The sequence below is a fragment of the Rhinolophus ferrumequinum genome, chromosome 6 (assembly GCF_004115265.2).
Source record: "Rhinolophus ferrumequinum isolate MPI-CBG mRhiFer1 chromosome 6, mRhiFer1_v1.p, whole genome shotgun sequence".
Lineage (NCBI taxonomy): Eukaryota > Metazoa > Chordata > Mammalia > Chiroptera > Rhinolophidae > Rhinolophus > Rhinolophus ferrumequinum.
The window spans coordinates 80,224,214-80,241,264 of NC_046289.1; the positions used below are offsets into that span (position 1 = coordinate 80,224,214).

At 35.1% G+C, this 17,051-nt stretch overlaps 1 protein-coding gene across 4 annotated transcripts in view; it reads right to left on the reverse strand.

Annotated features, from left to right (window-relative positions):
* Nucleotides 1–17,051, reverse strand: part of HEATR5A (HEAT repeat containing 5A) — an 89,233-nt gene that overhangs the window by 54,702 nt on the left and 17,480 nt on the right. For all 4 annotated transcript variants that reach the window (XM_033108341.1, XM_033108338.1, XM_033108342.1 and 1 more), the window contains exons 5-12: nt 16,419–16,568; nt 15,079–15,253; nt 9,020–9,180; nt 7,542–7,794; nt 6,777–6,932; nt 5,126–5,376; nt 2,577–2,688; nt 13–165 (exon numbers count right to left, since the gene is read on the reverse strand). In XM_033108341.1, coding sequence (XP_032964232.1) covers nt 13–165; nt 2,577–2,688; nt 5,126–5,376; nt 6,777–6,932; nt 7,542–7,794; nt 9,020–9,180; nt 15,079–15,253; nt 16,419–16,568 — 1,411 coding nt within the window. The remainder of the gene's footprint in view (nt 1–12; nt 166–2,576; nt 2,689–5,125; nt 5,377–6,776; nt 6,933–7,541; nt 7,795–9,019; nt 9,181–15,078; nt 15,254–16,418; nt 16,569–17,051) is intronic.

Consider the following 17,051-nt stretch of genomic DNA (forward strand, 5'->3'; position numbering starts at 1 on the left):
GAGAAAACCTACCACAGAGCGCACCAGCCCGTCCTTCTAAGGTGACCTGCCATGTAAATGAGTCTCCTCGGCTCTTTTCTGTTTCTAGATCTTTAGGAGACACTGGAAAGACACACTTCCACAACAGCAGAACACGAGCAAGGTGATGACTGACAACTGCAGAACCTGTAATTTATTCAACTTATCACTTATAAAAGAACCCAAAGTGCTTGCTCTTTAAAACTCTATTAATAAGCAGGAACTTCCTTCTGAAAATAAACATTTTAACTCACCACTGCAATACTTTCTCCCTTCTCCTATCTTCTAGTTCCAACGAATATACTACGAGTTACTATCTGAAGGCACTGGAGTATACAGAGGAAAAATTAGGAACTAAAGTTAAGTCTGGGCTTTGGCATCAGCTCTTCCATTACGGCTGTGACCTCTTTGAGACTCAATTTCTTTTATTTATAAAATGAAGCCAGTACCACCTGAATTGCTTGTTGCCAAGGGTATGTCTGATACAAAAGGTAGCGCACTTTACAGTAGTCTGAAAAACTGTAATGTAACATGTAAATGCAAGATGCTACTGTTTTGGTAACAAATAACATTGTATCCTGAGAGTAATGCTAAGTTTTGATAGCTACTTGTTCCAGGCCAAATATCAGATGTGATACATCTGAACGGAATTTTTAAAAAAGATTTCTGAGCAACGTCATTTATGAACTAAGGAATCATGAATATACAAAGCAGTAATGAAAGGCAATGTACAATGATAGTATTTTATTTGCCAGCATTATCAGTTAAGAGGGAAAAAAACAACAACAAAAAGTATAAAAACCAAAACCTATACAGTTTTTCTCTCCAAAGTTTATGTAAAATTCTGGTGTTATCTTAAAAATCTCCTATAAGTCCTCCCCAATTCTTATTCCCATGTTCTGCTGACTGCATGTTTTTCTTCTATAGTATGGCAGCATAGCAGGTCTGGAAAGAGACCACCCAGATCAACATCCTGGCTCCATTCACTTGCTGTGTAACCGCAGATAAGTTATTAACCTTTTTGTGCCTCAATTTCCTCATCTATAAATGGAGATGACAACAACAGTTACCTCATTGTACAGTTTCTGAGACTTTATGAGCTTATATGTAGAACAGTATTTGACTCTTGATAAGCATTTATATAATGATTGTCATTATGGAATTATCATTCAAAAATTGCCTTATTTGCATATAAAGAGATGAGCCTAATGGCAAAAGGAACCGGTAACTGCAAACCAATCTTTTTTTTATGCATGCAATTTGTAGGTTAAAATATAAATGATTTCTCCATTTATTTTCTGGCTTGCTTTTAGGAAGAAGCCATTGCTAACTCCTAAAGCAAACAAGACTAATTCAACACTCTTTGCTCACTAATATTAGTTTATTTTCCTCTTGAGAAAATACTATACTAGAGTTTATTTCTCAAGAATATCAATATGGCAGGCATAAAACATCCAGCCAAAAGCAAATAAAAGCTTGATCACATTATTTCCATCAAATTGTGAAATGATGACTGATGCCCGGAGCCAACACACATTTTCTGTAAAGTGCCAGAATGTAAAAACTTTTGGCTTTGAAAGCCGTACAGTCTCTGTTGCAATTACTCAATTCTGTCACTGTAGAGCCAAAGGGCCACAGATCATAGGTAAACTGAGTGATTGTGGTGGTGCGCTAGTAAAACTTTATTTATGGACACTGAAAACTGACTGTCATATAATTCTCATGTCACAAAATAGTCTTTATTTTTTAATCATTAAAAATGTATAAACCATTCTTAGCTCACAAGCTGTAGAAAATAGATAGCAAGCAAATTTGGCCCATAGACTGAAATCTAATCTAGTCCAATAAATCTCTTTAATCATCTCAAGAACATTACTTAAAGTGGTTCTTCATTTATAATTGCTTATTTTAATTTAAGCACCTTTTATATCAAATAACTTCATAGGCGTCCAAATGATTTATTGGTCAAATCCAGCTAGTTTTACATCCTCGCAATAAATCATATAACTATAGAGACTTAAAATATTGCTTTAATAAAGTAATAAAATTGAGTTTCAAAGTTATAGAATATAATAGTCCTGACCATAATATAAATACTGATTTTTTAATAAATATAATTTAAATGAGCCCTAACCCTTTAATGTAACTACCTTATTGGTGTTACCAATTATCACAATTACAGAAATGGATTCACGGGCTCTGGTATGTTCTCTCACCTATCCTTATGCTATGGAAATTTTTTTTTTTCCTGCAGATAGATATGAATGATTTTTGGAAAAGCTACACTCATTCAAAGTTAAGCCTGAAAGACGATCAAATTGGCTTTTCTTATTTAAGGTTCATAAACTGGTCTTGAAGAGAATTTCAAATAAAGAGATCTGAAAACGTTTTGAGGAATGGACTAAGTATATGGCTTCCTAGGTGACTAACGTTTGTGTGGCTATTTCAATTCTGGTACATATTAAAAGTTAGTCTTGTCAAAGCACCCATTACAACATTTTACATTCAGAAAACACAAGATAGTTCATAGTTATGTAAACCTTCCACAAGATTGTTACCTAATGTCATCAGAGCAGCGATCAACAACCATCCAGCTTGTGTGCGCTGAGCTGAAAGGCGACTGTTTTGAGCAGCAGAACACAGCAAATCCTCTGCTAATGTCATAATTATCTATTTATGAAGAACAAGGCAAAAATAAAAGCATATCAGTTTTACAGGTTACTGGACAAATGACAGCAACTAATAATTTATTGAAAAATTATCTCTTACATATAATAAATGTAAATGATAAAGGACTGTCATTCCTGTAGTCTATACCATAGGACAATGTCGTATAGATTATTAAAAAAGTAAATTTTCAAGGTTAAATATTGGCATATTAGGTTGTACACAGCAATCCTATTATTCTTTGCAGAGCATATAGGACAACACTGTACAACTGCTTTAAGTTTAGCTGTAAAGAATTTGTAGTTTTAGGCAACTACCACAGAAAGTCTCATTATAGGAATCTCCCTTTTTAAAATTTTACATACCACTTTGATACCCAAGTGGCTGACACCAGTCTTTCCAGAGGCAGTATACTATAGAAGTTATGAGTGCTTTCACTGTGAAATAGTATTCTCTGACAATTTGTAATTCCTAGCAATTAAAAATAATCTCATATTGAAGTAAGTTTCACAGTAGAGTGGGATTCATTAAAGTGTTATATTTTAAGTCTATGAAATAGGCAGTGTTATAAAACAAGTGAGAAGAAAAACCAGATATTTCATATTTATGAATAATGCATGCTTACACAGTAAAAAGGCAAACAGGTATCCAACATGTCTGAAAAAACATCTCTGTTACCAATCACCTCCCGAAAAGCAGCAAATATTATGAGCTGGCATGTAAATTTTCTAAAGAGGAAGGCGAGTGGATTTTAAAACAACTAACCAACTTATTACTAACTTAGGACTACCTGCAGCTTACATAGTCAATGGATAACACTCAAAAAGAATGAGGATAAAACCAACCAATCCTGTTTGCCTAAACTAGTAAGATCTGAGGATATTAATTAAATACATGCAATGGCAATTCTTTGCTTAGCAAGATGTGATGTGTTAGTTTAGAATATAACTAAAATAATAAATTTAAATGAATAATATCACCTCCCAAAGTTGTCAATCACCTTATTCAAATGGTGCTGGCAATATTCAAAATAGTTTAAGAACTTTTAAAGAAATGGCATGATTTTTTGCAAAGCCTCCACTGTGGAGGATATACTATAATACTCATTAATGAAGACACAGCAGTGATAATGAGAAAGAAATGAATAGTGGTATATTTTTAAAAAAAATACTTATATGTGTGTGAAGCCCAGGTTATGAGTGCTTTCACTGTAAAACAGTATTCTCTGACAACTTGCAATTCCTAGCTATTCACAAAGAAACAAAATTCCGACACTGCTTTGCCAATTTTAAGTTTTACATTTCATTAAAAATTTTTCTTTAGTTCTCCTCAAAATTCTTTGTACATTAAAACTGGGTTATTTATTTACTAGGTTCTGTATCATTTATCTGTTTGAAAGTGCCATATTCAAAAGCACTAAATTTACTCAGAAAACCGTATTTTTGGGTAGCAATGTAATTTGGGGAGGACTTTTTTTTTTTTTTTTTTAGTATCACTATGAACTCACGGGGGTTTTACATATTTACTGTGTTTCAATCCACTGTTGCCATTATTTATTTTTTTTTTTTGATGCCTATATTAACTCATCTTTGGCCAGTAGCCCTCTTCCTTAAGTTACCTTCTGTATCCTTTTACAATAACTACACTGTAAAAGTGATTACTTCCTTGCTTTCTGGCATGACAAGATAGTCCAGGTTTATATTATATTGTGCATTTCCTGCTCCAGACCTGGAACTAGTCATTCCTCCATGAAGCCCTATTTCCTTTTCAGTTGGAAATGGTATTTAGAGCCGTAATCTGGTCACCAGGGGTTACCATTTGGTGTCATTGCTTTTAAGTCTTTTCACTGGACAGAGGATATACATGTTTTAAAAAACAGGAATTATAACAAGAATTATAAGTTCATAGTAATATTTTTCAACTCAAATTTAACATATGGGGCTTTTATTTTCTTGATTCTATAGCTGTGGCTCTTTTTTTAATATGGAAAATCCTGGTTCCTAAGAATATGAAGTAACTACTTTATCCTACTATATGTAATTTCAGAGTAATATCACTAATAGTACCACTAACTAAACTATAAAATAATTAAATGAAGTTTAAGATTTCTTTTGCAACTCTATTTGTCCTTTACAATGCAATTTTAAATGTACTTCTATGGCAAAGCTAAATATATAGCAAAATAAAGCCTTGAGGAACAAATTCTGTTACTAAATGGAGCTGTTTCTAACAGAAAGCACACTGTTTAAGTGCGGATAAGACATTATCTAACCATCCCTTCCTTTTTCACAGTAATTATGTTGGTAATATTTAATATTTTAGTACAGCTGATCAGTCAGAAATGTGTCCTGCTGGTTCTGACTGGATGATACACAGGACGACTGTGATGTTTGCAGGAAAAACTTACATTGTTATTGTATGTGTAGAATGGTATCATTACCTTGCCCTTTCCATGAGGAATTCCTAAAGGACAATGTTTCACTGCTCCCAACAAAGCTGCCACAGCAAAACTAAAGCCAGTCACTGCTTCGGGCGAAGACTTAAGTACAGTAAGCCGCTCGAGGCAACGGTCTAGAAGAGGTGTTAGGTAAGAAGGCAATGCCACAGCAATACAGTGTAAACACCAGGCTGCTGCTAGTCGAACAGAAAGGCTAGGGTGAACAATAACTGCAATGACACTGTCAAGAACGCCTGGAAAGACAAAAAAAAAAAGACTTAGCTACACGATAAAGCTCACTCAGCCATAAAATAGTCAAATGAATAAGTAGCCACATGGATATAATATACATTTTTATCAAAAGCTAACTCAGAATTAAAAAATAGGTGACAAATAATTACAAATAACATTCTGTATCCAAGATTTCTTCTAATATATACCATGAAAACTGGCTTAAATTAAGTCAGTACACAAAAGAAAAATTTTATTTCCTAAATAAGACAATGTTTTGCTTACTTTTTCTTGAGATCACTGCTAATGGTACTAGCACTTACAAATTATCAATAAATAACAAAAGCACCACTGTGAGAAGAAATGTTCTACTTTGCTCCATTCTGTTTTTAAATCCCTTCTGGCACATTTATTTACATAATTAGTATACTTCCTATCTACCATATTGCTCTTATCTGAGAGCAAAATGTTAAACAAACTCAAGGATTTGCCAGGTCCTCAATGGACTATCTAACTATGAAGACTGGGCTACCACTACCAGTAAGAAAAAAGTCTACATTTGCGGCAATTCAGCATACACCTGCATCAAAACATGTAACAGTTCATGTCGACTGCTACTTAAATAATATGTATGCTACTTAAATAGTATGTAATACAAACAAAATATAATGTAAAGCTTCAGTCCACAGGAAATGTGTACCTCAAAGGACAAAAGCCATTAAAAATAATTTTTAAGTGATTATAGTCAGTCACAACAGACCTGATACTGTGATTCTATTTACGTGAAATGTCCAGTATAAGCAAATCCATAGAGAGAGAAAGTAAATTGGTGGTTATCAGGGGCTACGGGAAAGGGAAATGGGGTGTGTCTGCTAATGGGTGCAGGATTTTTGGGGATGATGAAAACATTCTGAAATTAGATACTGCTGGTAGTTGTACAACTCTGTTAATATAGCAGAACCACCAAATTGTATACTTGAAAAGGGTGAACTTTATATGATGTGAATTATCTCTCAAAGTGATTAAATAATATTCAAAAAGAGAAAGCAAATAGAGATTGCTTGAAAAGAACTTTGAGGAAGAGAATTACTTGTACCATATAGAAATGAATGTTTTCACTGCAGATGAGAAATATGGGTTCAGGTTTACTTCTGTTTTTTCATTATCTTATTTCCAGAAAGGGGGTTTGGGGGATAGGGGAGAGATGGAGAGAACTACCTTAAGTTGCAAAAGCAAAACAACCTTCACATACATACTTATTTTTAATAATCTTGATCATATATATTTCACAAAACATCTCTAACAAATCTATAGTGGAATCTATAATAACTAAGCTATGTGAGGGAGATTTCCTTCCTTGGAAAACAGTTGTGTAGAGTAAAAGTAAAAACGAGGTATTCAAACAAGTCACAACAACAGATACCTATACTTGAATCCTGCAGCAAAGGCGCAGCCGTGGTGCCGAGACTGTGAATGAGATTCCCAAGTTCTTGTAAAGCACATACCAGCGTATGCTGGCTGGCTGCTACATCTGTGGAGCCAAGCCGGGTTTCCAAATTACCATCACTCATCATGGCATCTGATAGAAGTAGAATTAACTGCATCACTGCTTTGTTAAAATGTTATAGGGGGTGAGTGTTAGGAGATGAAAAGGATAAAGGCAAAAATTAATACCTCCACTTGATCTGTATGAAACCCTATGGCACTAACTGAAATATTAAAAAGGGGACTTGCATCAACAAAGAACTGAACTAACATAAACGATTTGGTTCAAGCAACCTGACCATAGATCCCTTATTACTCTTTTAGCAAGTGGCACTGAAAGAGAGAACTCATGGAAAACTAAAAGATACTATAATTTTATTGATACATAAGCACAGCAGACTTAAAACGGTATAGGAGCTGAGATAAACTAATTCTTTCAAAAACAATGTATCAACTTCTATAGGAAGATTATGAATACTGATGAACTGTTATCACCAGCCTTTAAGATATGTACATATATAATAGTTATTACCAAGTTATAATAGATAACTTATGTCTCATCTATATATTGACTACCCTAAAACAACTGATGTCTGTTACTGAAGTGTTTTTTTATTTTAACATAGTAATGTAACAGTCTAGCTTTCCCAAAGGGACAATTCCTTTAGCACTGTTAAAACAGATGGTCTGAGCAAATCCATACCCACAACTTTCTTTAACTTCCAGACAGCCTGGCAAATATCCTTGGCAGCAGCAACTTGAGCCTTTTCTCCAAGGCTTCCTATAGTAGCTCGAAGGATAAATGAAACACAACGGCGACCGCAGACAGCATCAATCTGAGTTTGGGTGACTTTAGGGTGCGACTGTGACACAAGGCTTAGGACATGAGAAAGAAAGGTGGCAAAATTTTTCTCTAGCCATGCTCCTCCTAGTGTTGAAACAAATACCACATAAGCCTAAAAAAGAAAGGAGTTTTATCTTCACGATGAAATAATTTCAATTCTATATAAATATTTTCTCTTCCACAAAATATGCAGAATTTATTAGTATTTCTTTTATTCCTTCCTCATTTACAGCCACTTTAGCTATATAAGTGCAGTACTATTTTTTTTGTTTGTTTATTAAGCCAGAACTGAAGTTTGTAGTCTTTCAACTGAGATTTCATTTATGCTGCCTGTTTTATTTTGGTCAGACTGAAAAGTTTCAGGATCGTCAGCATAACCAGCTAATATGTGAAATGTGTCTGTGGCTTCTCTGAACAAAGAAATCAAGCTCTTTCATAACAAGCTCTTTCTGAACAAGAAAACCTAAATCAAACATATGAACACATTGTAAGAATTAACTGGGTTCCAAAATCATAATTCTAATAAGAGACTTTAGTTCTAGAAACCCGGAAGTTTATAGTGATGAATTACTGCTCTTTATTTTCAAGAAAGTTAATGGTTTATCTTACTCCAGAGATACAAAGATAGTTGTCTATGTAATCTGTTTTTGAAAACACATAGTTTACAATTATATTGGGACATCTTACATTTTCATGAAGTCTAATATTATACAGTATAAAACAATGAGGACATAGGTGAATTTAAAAAATACGCATTTGCTTTGAACTGTAACAGCATTTAGAAAACAAGATCATTCAAAGAAAGAATGCCGAGACCTGTTTTGTTTTATTCTAATATGCTTTTTCCAGGGTTCAGATTTTTAAATTTTGTTTAGGACTGAGAATTTAAGCACTTAAGTTTACTTAGGAGCTGAAACCATGTAAAATGGAAATACAATTCTGTCCGTGGTGAATGATACGCACCTAATGGCTTAACCCTGAACTGTACAAGCACACAACGGAAACCATGTAAAACCACAGACACATGAAAGCACAAGGCCTAAAAACAAATAAACAAAAATATTTGTGTTTCAAAGAAAATAAACAAAAATATCCCATTATTAGGAACAGAAAAACACTGTGGGTTTTTAAGCCTATTTAGTTGGCTTTGTTTATGGTAAGCAAGGTTCTCTTACTTGTAATCTAGTTTTTAAAAAGTGTTTTGGCCTCACCACACATATTTACAAATATGAGTATAAGTGATGACCTTGCATAGTATCACTTCTGCCTGGAGTCAGATCCTAAAACCTTCATGACAGGCCAGTGAGAATATTTAAATACTGATTTGTGATTCTAACCTGAGTAACTCCAACTCGAACATCCCGACTGACTGAACTGGTTCCTTTCAGCATATCACCACTGGCTCGAAGAAATCCTGAACTCCCACGTAGAAACCCTGTTCCTAGTAATTCCAGAACTTCCTCCAAAGATACTCTGCGAATGTTTTGACGTGAGGTTGCTATAACAAAGAACAAAACGAAACATGTGATTCGTATTTTGCAGACTAAATTTTAATGCATGATCTTGACCAGAAAGTTAACTGAAATAAAAATAAACTAAAAATCCAAACAAAATGGAAAATTTATAGAACATTACACACAAAGTCACACAAGGGTTCAGAGATCAAATAATGGACTCTGAAGTATCATGTCAATGACTTTTTAAAATGTATGCCACTGAGAGATTATGGCCAATTGCTCTTTTCCTCAAAGAAGTTAAAAGGCTAACAGTATTCTAAAACAAGGGAAAACATAAATTGCCCTAGCTCTCCATGAATGCAAATACAATGCTTTGAATTCTTTGAAATGCCAAAATCATAATTTTATTTTTCCAAATGCTCTACAACTCTTAATGAACTTATATAAAGTAACCACCATGTCCTAGTTTTAAAAATTCTGAACTGTTCACCTGAAACTAACATAAAATAATATTGAATGTCAACTGTAACTGAAAAAAATTAAAAAAAAAATTCTCAATTGCAAGTACAACTTTTGTTATGCCTCCAGTCTCTGAAGAAATCAAAACTAAATATTACTAAAACTACTCAGTTGACCATTTGGCTATAATAATTAGGAGATTAGGGCAGAATGATGAAGACTATCTTCAGTCTGACATAGCTGAGTTTCTCCCTGTGAATATCTAGGGAATATTTCCTTAAAATAACAAAAAACAACCCATTTTCTCCATTTCATTCTTCTGAAAAAATGCAGTTAATGAACTCTGACCCGTTATTGATTTAAGTCATACATACTGGAGAAATAACCTTCCATTAATCAAAGTTATAAACAAAAAAATCTAATCCTAAACCTCAAAAGGAGATAACTATTTGAAACAAACAAAAATCTATGCTGGCCTTTGGGAGAGAATATTAGTGAACAGTACAAAATCCGCTCCCTCGTGGATCATAAATTTTAGGAAGGGAGACAACAACAAATATAATACATGACTAAGCATATAGTATATTAGGCAGTGATTGAAAACAATGCAAAAAATAGGGCAGATTAGGAATGCGAGGGGTGGGGGGAAGTGTTGTGATTTTAAATAGGATAGTCAGTGTAGCGTTAACTGAAAGGGTGACATTTGAACATAATTCTGTCGTAAGTGAGGGAATCAGGCATGCAGATATCTGCACAAAACGTGTTCTAGACAGGAAATAGCTCATGCAAAAAAGCCTTAAGGAGGGATACGATGCCTAGTGATTTCAAGCAGAGCTCTGTGGACAGAACAGTGGATGGGGTCCAGTAGGCCAGGGTGTGAGGATGGAGAGAGCAGAAGACATAGGACCTTGTAGATCACTGTAAGGATGTGAGTGAAGTGAGGTGCCAGTGGAGAACCCTGAGCAGAGGAGTGATACAATCGGTCACTCTGCTTCTGTGCTGAGAGACTGCAGAGGGGGGCACAGGAACAAGTAGGGAGACCCATTAGGAGCAATTAGGTAATTCAAGAAAGAGGTGACGGTGGCTTAAATCAAGGTGGCTACAGTAGAGTGGAGTCTGAATATACATACATAAGTATTTTTGTTATTAGAAAAAATTCAAAATTACGAAAAAGCTGCAAGAATAGTAAAACAAATTCCCATCACCTAGACTCACTATATTTCCCTTATCACTTTCTCATTTTTTTTTTTTTTTTTTTTTTTTTTTTTTATTGGGGAAGGGGAACAGGACTTTATTGGGGAACTGTGTACTTCCAGGACTTTTTTCCAAGTCAAGTTGTTGTCCTGTCAATCTTAGTTGTGGAGGGTGCCGTTCAGCTTCAAGTTGTTCTTTCCGTCTTAGTTGTGGAGGGCGCAGCTCAGCTCCAGGTCCAGTTGCTGTTTTCTAATTGCAGGGGGCACAGCCCACCGGCAACCTTGTGGTTGAGAGGACGCGCTCCAACCAACTGAGCCATCCAGGAGCTCAGAGGCAGCTCAGCTCAAGGTGCTGTGTTCAATTTTAGTTGCAGGGGACAGAGCCCACCATCCCTTGCAGGACTCGAGGAATTGAACTGGCAACCTTGTGGTTGAGAGCCCACTGGCCCATGTGGGAATCGAACCGGCAGCCTTCGGAGTTAGGAGCATGGAGCTCTAACCACCTGAGCCACCGGGCCGGCCCCACTTTCTCATTTTTGAAGAACACATGGATGGTTGTTTTACAGAAGAGCCCTCAATTTGAGTTTGGCCAGTACTTCCTCAGAATTTTTATCAGGAAAACTCCACTGAGTAATGCTAGAAGCGTTCTCAATGCACAACATCAAAAGGCACTGTCAGGCTTGGTGTCAGTCTGCCCCTGCATTGGTGACAGTATCTTCGAATAAGATGTCTGCCAAGTTTTTCCATTGTAAAATATCATTTTTCCCTTTGTAATTACTATGTAACCTGTGTGGTGATACTTTAAGATGGCATAAATATCCTACAACCCATCACACTTCCATCTAAGAATCACTGAGGATTCCTACCCGCATATATTATTACTATAATAATTCTAAAAAGGTCATTACCTAACAATCACTCTTTTTATTAGTTGGAATTCCACTGTAAAAAAAAAGAGCTCTCCCTTCTCCTTTATCTACTTATTTTCAGTAAGTATGTACTTATTATCAGTTATCTATATACCCACAGATTCCTTTTTTATTTAATAGGCTATCGATTTGCTGTCATTACTAATTTTGCTTCTAATACTGTCCTGAATTTGACCAGTGGAAGTGTCTTTAGAAAGCTGGCCAGCTCCTTACTTTTTGGCACAAGATGTTCCATGGTCATCTCTGGACTTTCCCTGCCCCAACCCCATAATTAGCCACTTCTCCAAGGAGTCCTGATTCTGGATATGTTTTAAGATTGTCAAGTAGAATAGCCATTTGGTGTGAGAGAGAAGAGTAAAGGGTGACTTTACAAATTTGGTTTGAATACCCGGAAGGACTTAGATTAGCAAGAGTATGTGTGGGGGAGGGGAGGTCAACCATTCACTTTAGAACAAGTGAATCGGAAACATCAAATAGACATCTAAATAGAGATGTCAAAGGGGCAGGTGATATTTGTGTCTGGTGTCCCGGAGAGAAGTTTGAGCTAAAGATATAAATTCAGGAATTCCTGATATATACATGGTATTTAAGCGATGAGACTGGATAAGATCACCAAGACAGTATGCATACATAAAGAGCAGGAGACCAAGTACTAGGCGATGGGCCTCTTCTATGGGAAGACAAGTAATCATCAAAGAAGACTGAACAGAAATTTCTAGTGAGGAGGAAGGAAAACGAAGGGAATTTTTTTGGACCATGAGGTCCTAGATGGTAAAAGAAAAGGATAAGAAGGATCAACTGAGTTAAATGTTGCTGAAAAGTCAAATAAGAGCCGAGAGCTGCCTGCTGGCTAAATATTAAAACATAAGCTCCCAAAAGGCAGGGGATTTTATCTGTTTTGTTCAATAACATATCCCACATGCTCAGAACAGATCCTGGCCCATTATAAACACTCAATAAATATTATTTGCTGAATGAATAAATGAACGTGGAGGTTGTTGGTGACCTTAACAAAAATAATTTCGGTGGAGTGATTCGGAGAAAATCCAAATTGAAGTGGGTTTGAAAGATATGGCAGGAGAGGAACTAAAGACAGTTTGAGTACGAGGAACTCTTCTGAGGAACTTTGCTGCAAACGGAGGAAGAGAAATGGGGTTCCAGCTGGCTAGGGAAGATACAAGAAAAAAGTTCTTTTAAACAGAAGAAACAAAAGTATGTTTTTGGTAAACGATAATCTGATAGAGAGGGAAAAGTTGATGTAGGAGAGACTTCCTAGAGTAACGTTCTTGAGTAAGTGACAGGATGAGCTCTAATATATGTTGAAAGTGTGGCTTTAATACAAGACAGGATGCTTCATCTTGAGTAACAGTGGGAAAGTCAGAGTATATGGGTATAGATGCTAGAAGGTGTGCAGATGTGGTAGGGGAGCCTATGGAAGATAGGCCATCAAATCAAAGTAAGATGGGGGAAGAAGGTATAAAATAGTCAATCAGGAAAGTGGGAGAGTGAATGGACTAGGGAAATATACATAGCACGTCTGCCAGTCACCATTAAGGACCTTCTTGAGGCTCACGGTCAAGAAGTAATTTTGAAAGATTACATATTTCCTGGCAACTTATCTCAATGTAGGGAGAATGTCATACTCAATTCCTGCTTTTTAAGTGTATTGGCATAATATACCATCCATTTGAAACCTGTTAGTTTTACTAAGAAAATCATTTCAGTTCATAATCTGCATGTTGTGGCTGAATGTACAAACAAACCCCCACTGCATGTTTTCCAAATTCTTAAGCACTTATGTTGCTAACTATTAATCCCCTACATAAAAAAAAAAAATCTATCATGACGTCTACATCATTTTTTAGTTGTACAAAAGTAAAAACTGAATTATAATGGAAGCTAGAACTTAGAGAAGCAAGATGAGAGAATTCCTAACAAAAGATTAGGCCAAAGATTTTTAGTGTGGGTGAAGCTGACTCTTCACTCTGTTTAGTCTGATTACAAAAATGCTGGCATCAGTTTAGTGCTGTTATAGGAGGGTATACATTTAAATATTATTCACGTGTTATGCAATTGTACATTTTTGCTTGTTTTTACTGCAACTGTGCGTGCTAGTGCTAATGATACATTTAGAGAAATGTACAATTCCCATTTGCAAGAGGGTTTGATTAAACATGTCTTCTAATTTCAATTTCTTAGGTGGCTCAAGATTTAACTTCTTAAATGACCTGAACAACTTTTTTTTTCTGGTTTGGGTTTTTTGTGGCTCTTCTTCACATCCATCCTTCCACCCTACCCGCCACTCTACCAAAAATTAGAAAGTATACTGAATTACAAAATTAGAAGAACCACAATAAAAATAAAAAATTCTTATAAATTTTGAACTTCTCATTAGAATATAAATTCTCATTAGAGAATCAGGACTGCACAGTTTGCTAGTGTTTCCCCGATGATTCTGATATGCTATACTCGCTGTCCAATCTCATCTCTGGTTGAGAAACGCTAGCATTAGAAAAAAACCAGAATCCTCCTTTTAATAACAATAAACAATTTCTAGAGAAATTCTACTCAAACTGTAATGTGCATTCAAACTATCTAGAAATCTTGTTAAAATGAGAATTTTGATTTATTAGGTTGGGTGGGGTCTGGGTTTCTGCATTTCTCATAAGATCCCAGGTGATGCCAGAATTCCTGGTTTGCAGATGTTTGAGAAGGTTGTACAGAACAATCACATTTTCATTTGTGTGAGACTGTTTATTCTTTGGAGATAGAATAACAAAGCAAGCTTTCAATTATTCAGCAATATTTTATATACACTGTAGATTAAACACAGGCAAACTCACCTGTTTGCAAAAATACCCTATCCTTTCTCACTGACTGGAAGTGTATAAATGGGGAACAAAAACTAACACAAAGCAAATTGTCCAAATATAGTAAATTTCAAATATCTGTTATTTGCTCCCTTATATCAAGCTAAAAAACGGCAAGCCAAATATATGTAGTCAGATACATGCTGCTTAAAAAAAATTCTCAAGATTTAGATCATCTGTCTTATTGGATAACAATTCTCATTTATTTACAAAAAAACAAAACAAAGAACCCACAATGTATGAGAAGACAGTGACTGAATAAAGCAAATTTCTTCAAGAGTTCTTTCTTTCCCCCCTCAAATTTTTAGTGAATTGTTTGAAAATGAAATCTTAGGACCTAGAGCAATCCTTACAAACTAAAATTGATTTATAAGATATTCTGCCTCTTTTTAAAAATAATAATGGGTGGCAGTAATGTTCCATGTTTGTTTAAATCAACTGGGAAAAAAATTACAGAAGACATTCTGAAAATAATTAAACGAATTTACCTGCTCCTGGATGTTTAGAAATTATAGCTTTAGCCAACACTGTCCCCAGGAGCTTTGAAACTGAAATCCGCACGTCATAATTGGAACCTGCAAAGGCCTTAAAACATAGTGTAGCCACACTGTCCAGGTCTGTAGTCCACATAAAGCTGGCCTCATTCTGAAGTTCAAGAAGGCACTATTCAAGGGGAAAAACAGAAAATAATGAAAAACAAACATACCATATTTTGCCATGTATAATGTGCACTTTTTTGCCCAAATTTGTGACGTGAAAATTAGGATGCACATTATATAAGGACTAACTCCGTATCTGTATAAATGTTTTAAATTCTTTTATTTATGCTTATGAGTTAAAAGCATAATTCTAGAAATCAATGACGATATCCATATGCAAAACAGTACCCTGGAATACAATAATTGGTTTTGTTGAACTTAAAATGAACTTGCAACGACAAAGAGTTCTTGGTCTTCTATGATGCGTCAATATCGTAAATTTGTTACCGGTACATAAAATTTCTTGTACCTTGTACCTGTTCTTGTGTTTTGTAATTATTTGTTACATGAAATTTCATGTACCATAATAAAAAATAAACACTAAAATTCCTTTATAATACAAAAAACAAGAAACTAAATGTAAACAAATAAAAATTTGAATTAAAAAATTAAAACAAAAGATTTATTCCTTGAAAGTTTGGGCCAAAAACACGGGTGTGCGTTATACATGGGTGAGCATTATACACGGCAAAAGACAGTAAATGTCAGGTTCAGATCTATGTTGTAGAAACTAACAAAATCTAACAAAAATAATACACAAGTTCAAAGTTTCTAAATAATTACAGGGACAACAAATGAATACTTATTACAAGTCATAAAAATTATATAAAGCAATGTGTCCACAAAGGGTGGGAGAAGGAGGCTGTGAAAAATGTCTTTAGAACCAATCTGTTGGCTATAAGCAATTCTGAGAATAATTCAAACATAAACAACTTTACTGCACTGTCTAACTATGTTAACAAGGCATGATAAAAACAAAACCTTACATGTAAATTGTAGTTTATACAATTATAGACAGGAAGCACAGTAGAGCAGAAGGAATACTTAGTCTGATAATTTGAACTCACTACCCTCTGACAATTTGCAGCTAACTACTTGAAGAATGTTGGGAAATTCATATAACTCTCTGGGCCTCAGTTTCCTTATATGTTAAAATGAGATAGTCCTAGTTGATTACCAAAGCTGCAGCTCTAAGATCATGTAGCTATTACTAGGTTTTTCACAGGGATAAACTGATTTAATTTTCTTTATATTAATTTTTAGAAATTCTTCACATTAGCCCATTTTACCTTTGCAGCAGCACAACGAACGGCCATGGACCTATCTGTTAAGCAGGATCTAGCAGCTTTATAAATATCCCTGTGGCAAGGTGTAGCAGCAGCTCCGAGTCCTTTCAATATATTTTGCAGACTCAACATAATCTCGTATCGACCTTGAGACTACCAAAGAGAAAAGAAAAAAAAAAATCTACTGTGAAGAACAGCATTAAGCACTGAAATTTATCTCACAGAGAAATACTCAGATTTTTGTACACTCTAAACAATCCATTCTGACATCATGAAACACTGATAGTTTTACAAAGTGTTTACTATCTGAAAACTGTTATTTGTATATACTACATTTCAACACAATACAAATTTCACAGGGTTGGTGTGAAGATTAAATTAAATCATATCAAAAGTGCATAGCACAAAGCTTGCATGTTGTTAAACAGTCAATAAATAGTTGCTATAAATGAGGTAACATAGTGAAATGCAGGGTCTGACACCTACTAGCTACACTGACTGGTCAAATCTATTTCTTTATCTGTTAAATGGTGGTAATAGTACCCACATCTCAGGTTGTTCCTAGAATCAAAAGAGTTACCTCGTGTAAAGCGCTTAGAACAGTGCCTGAAATACAGTAAATGCTCAATAGATTTT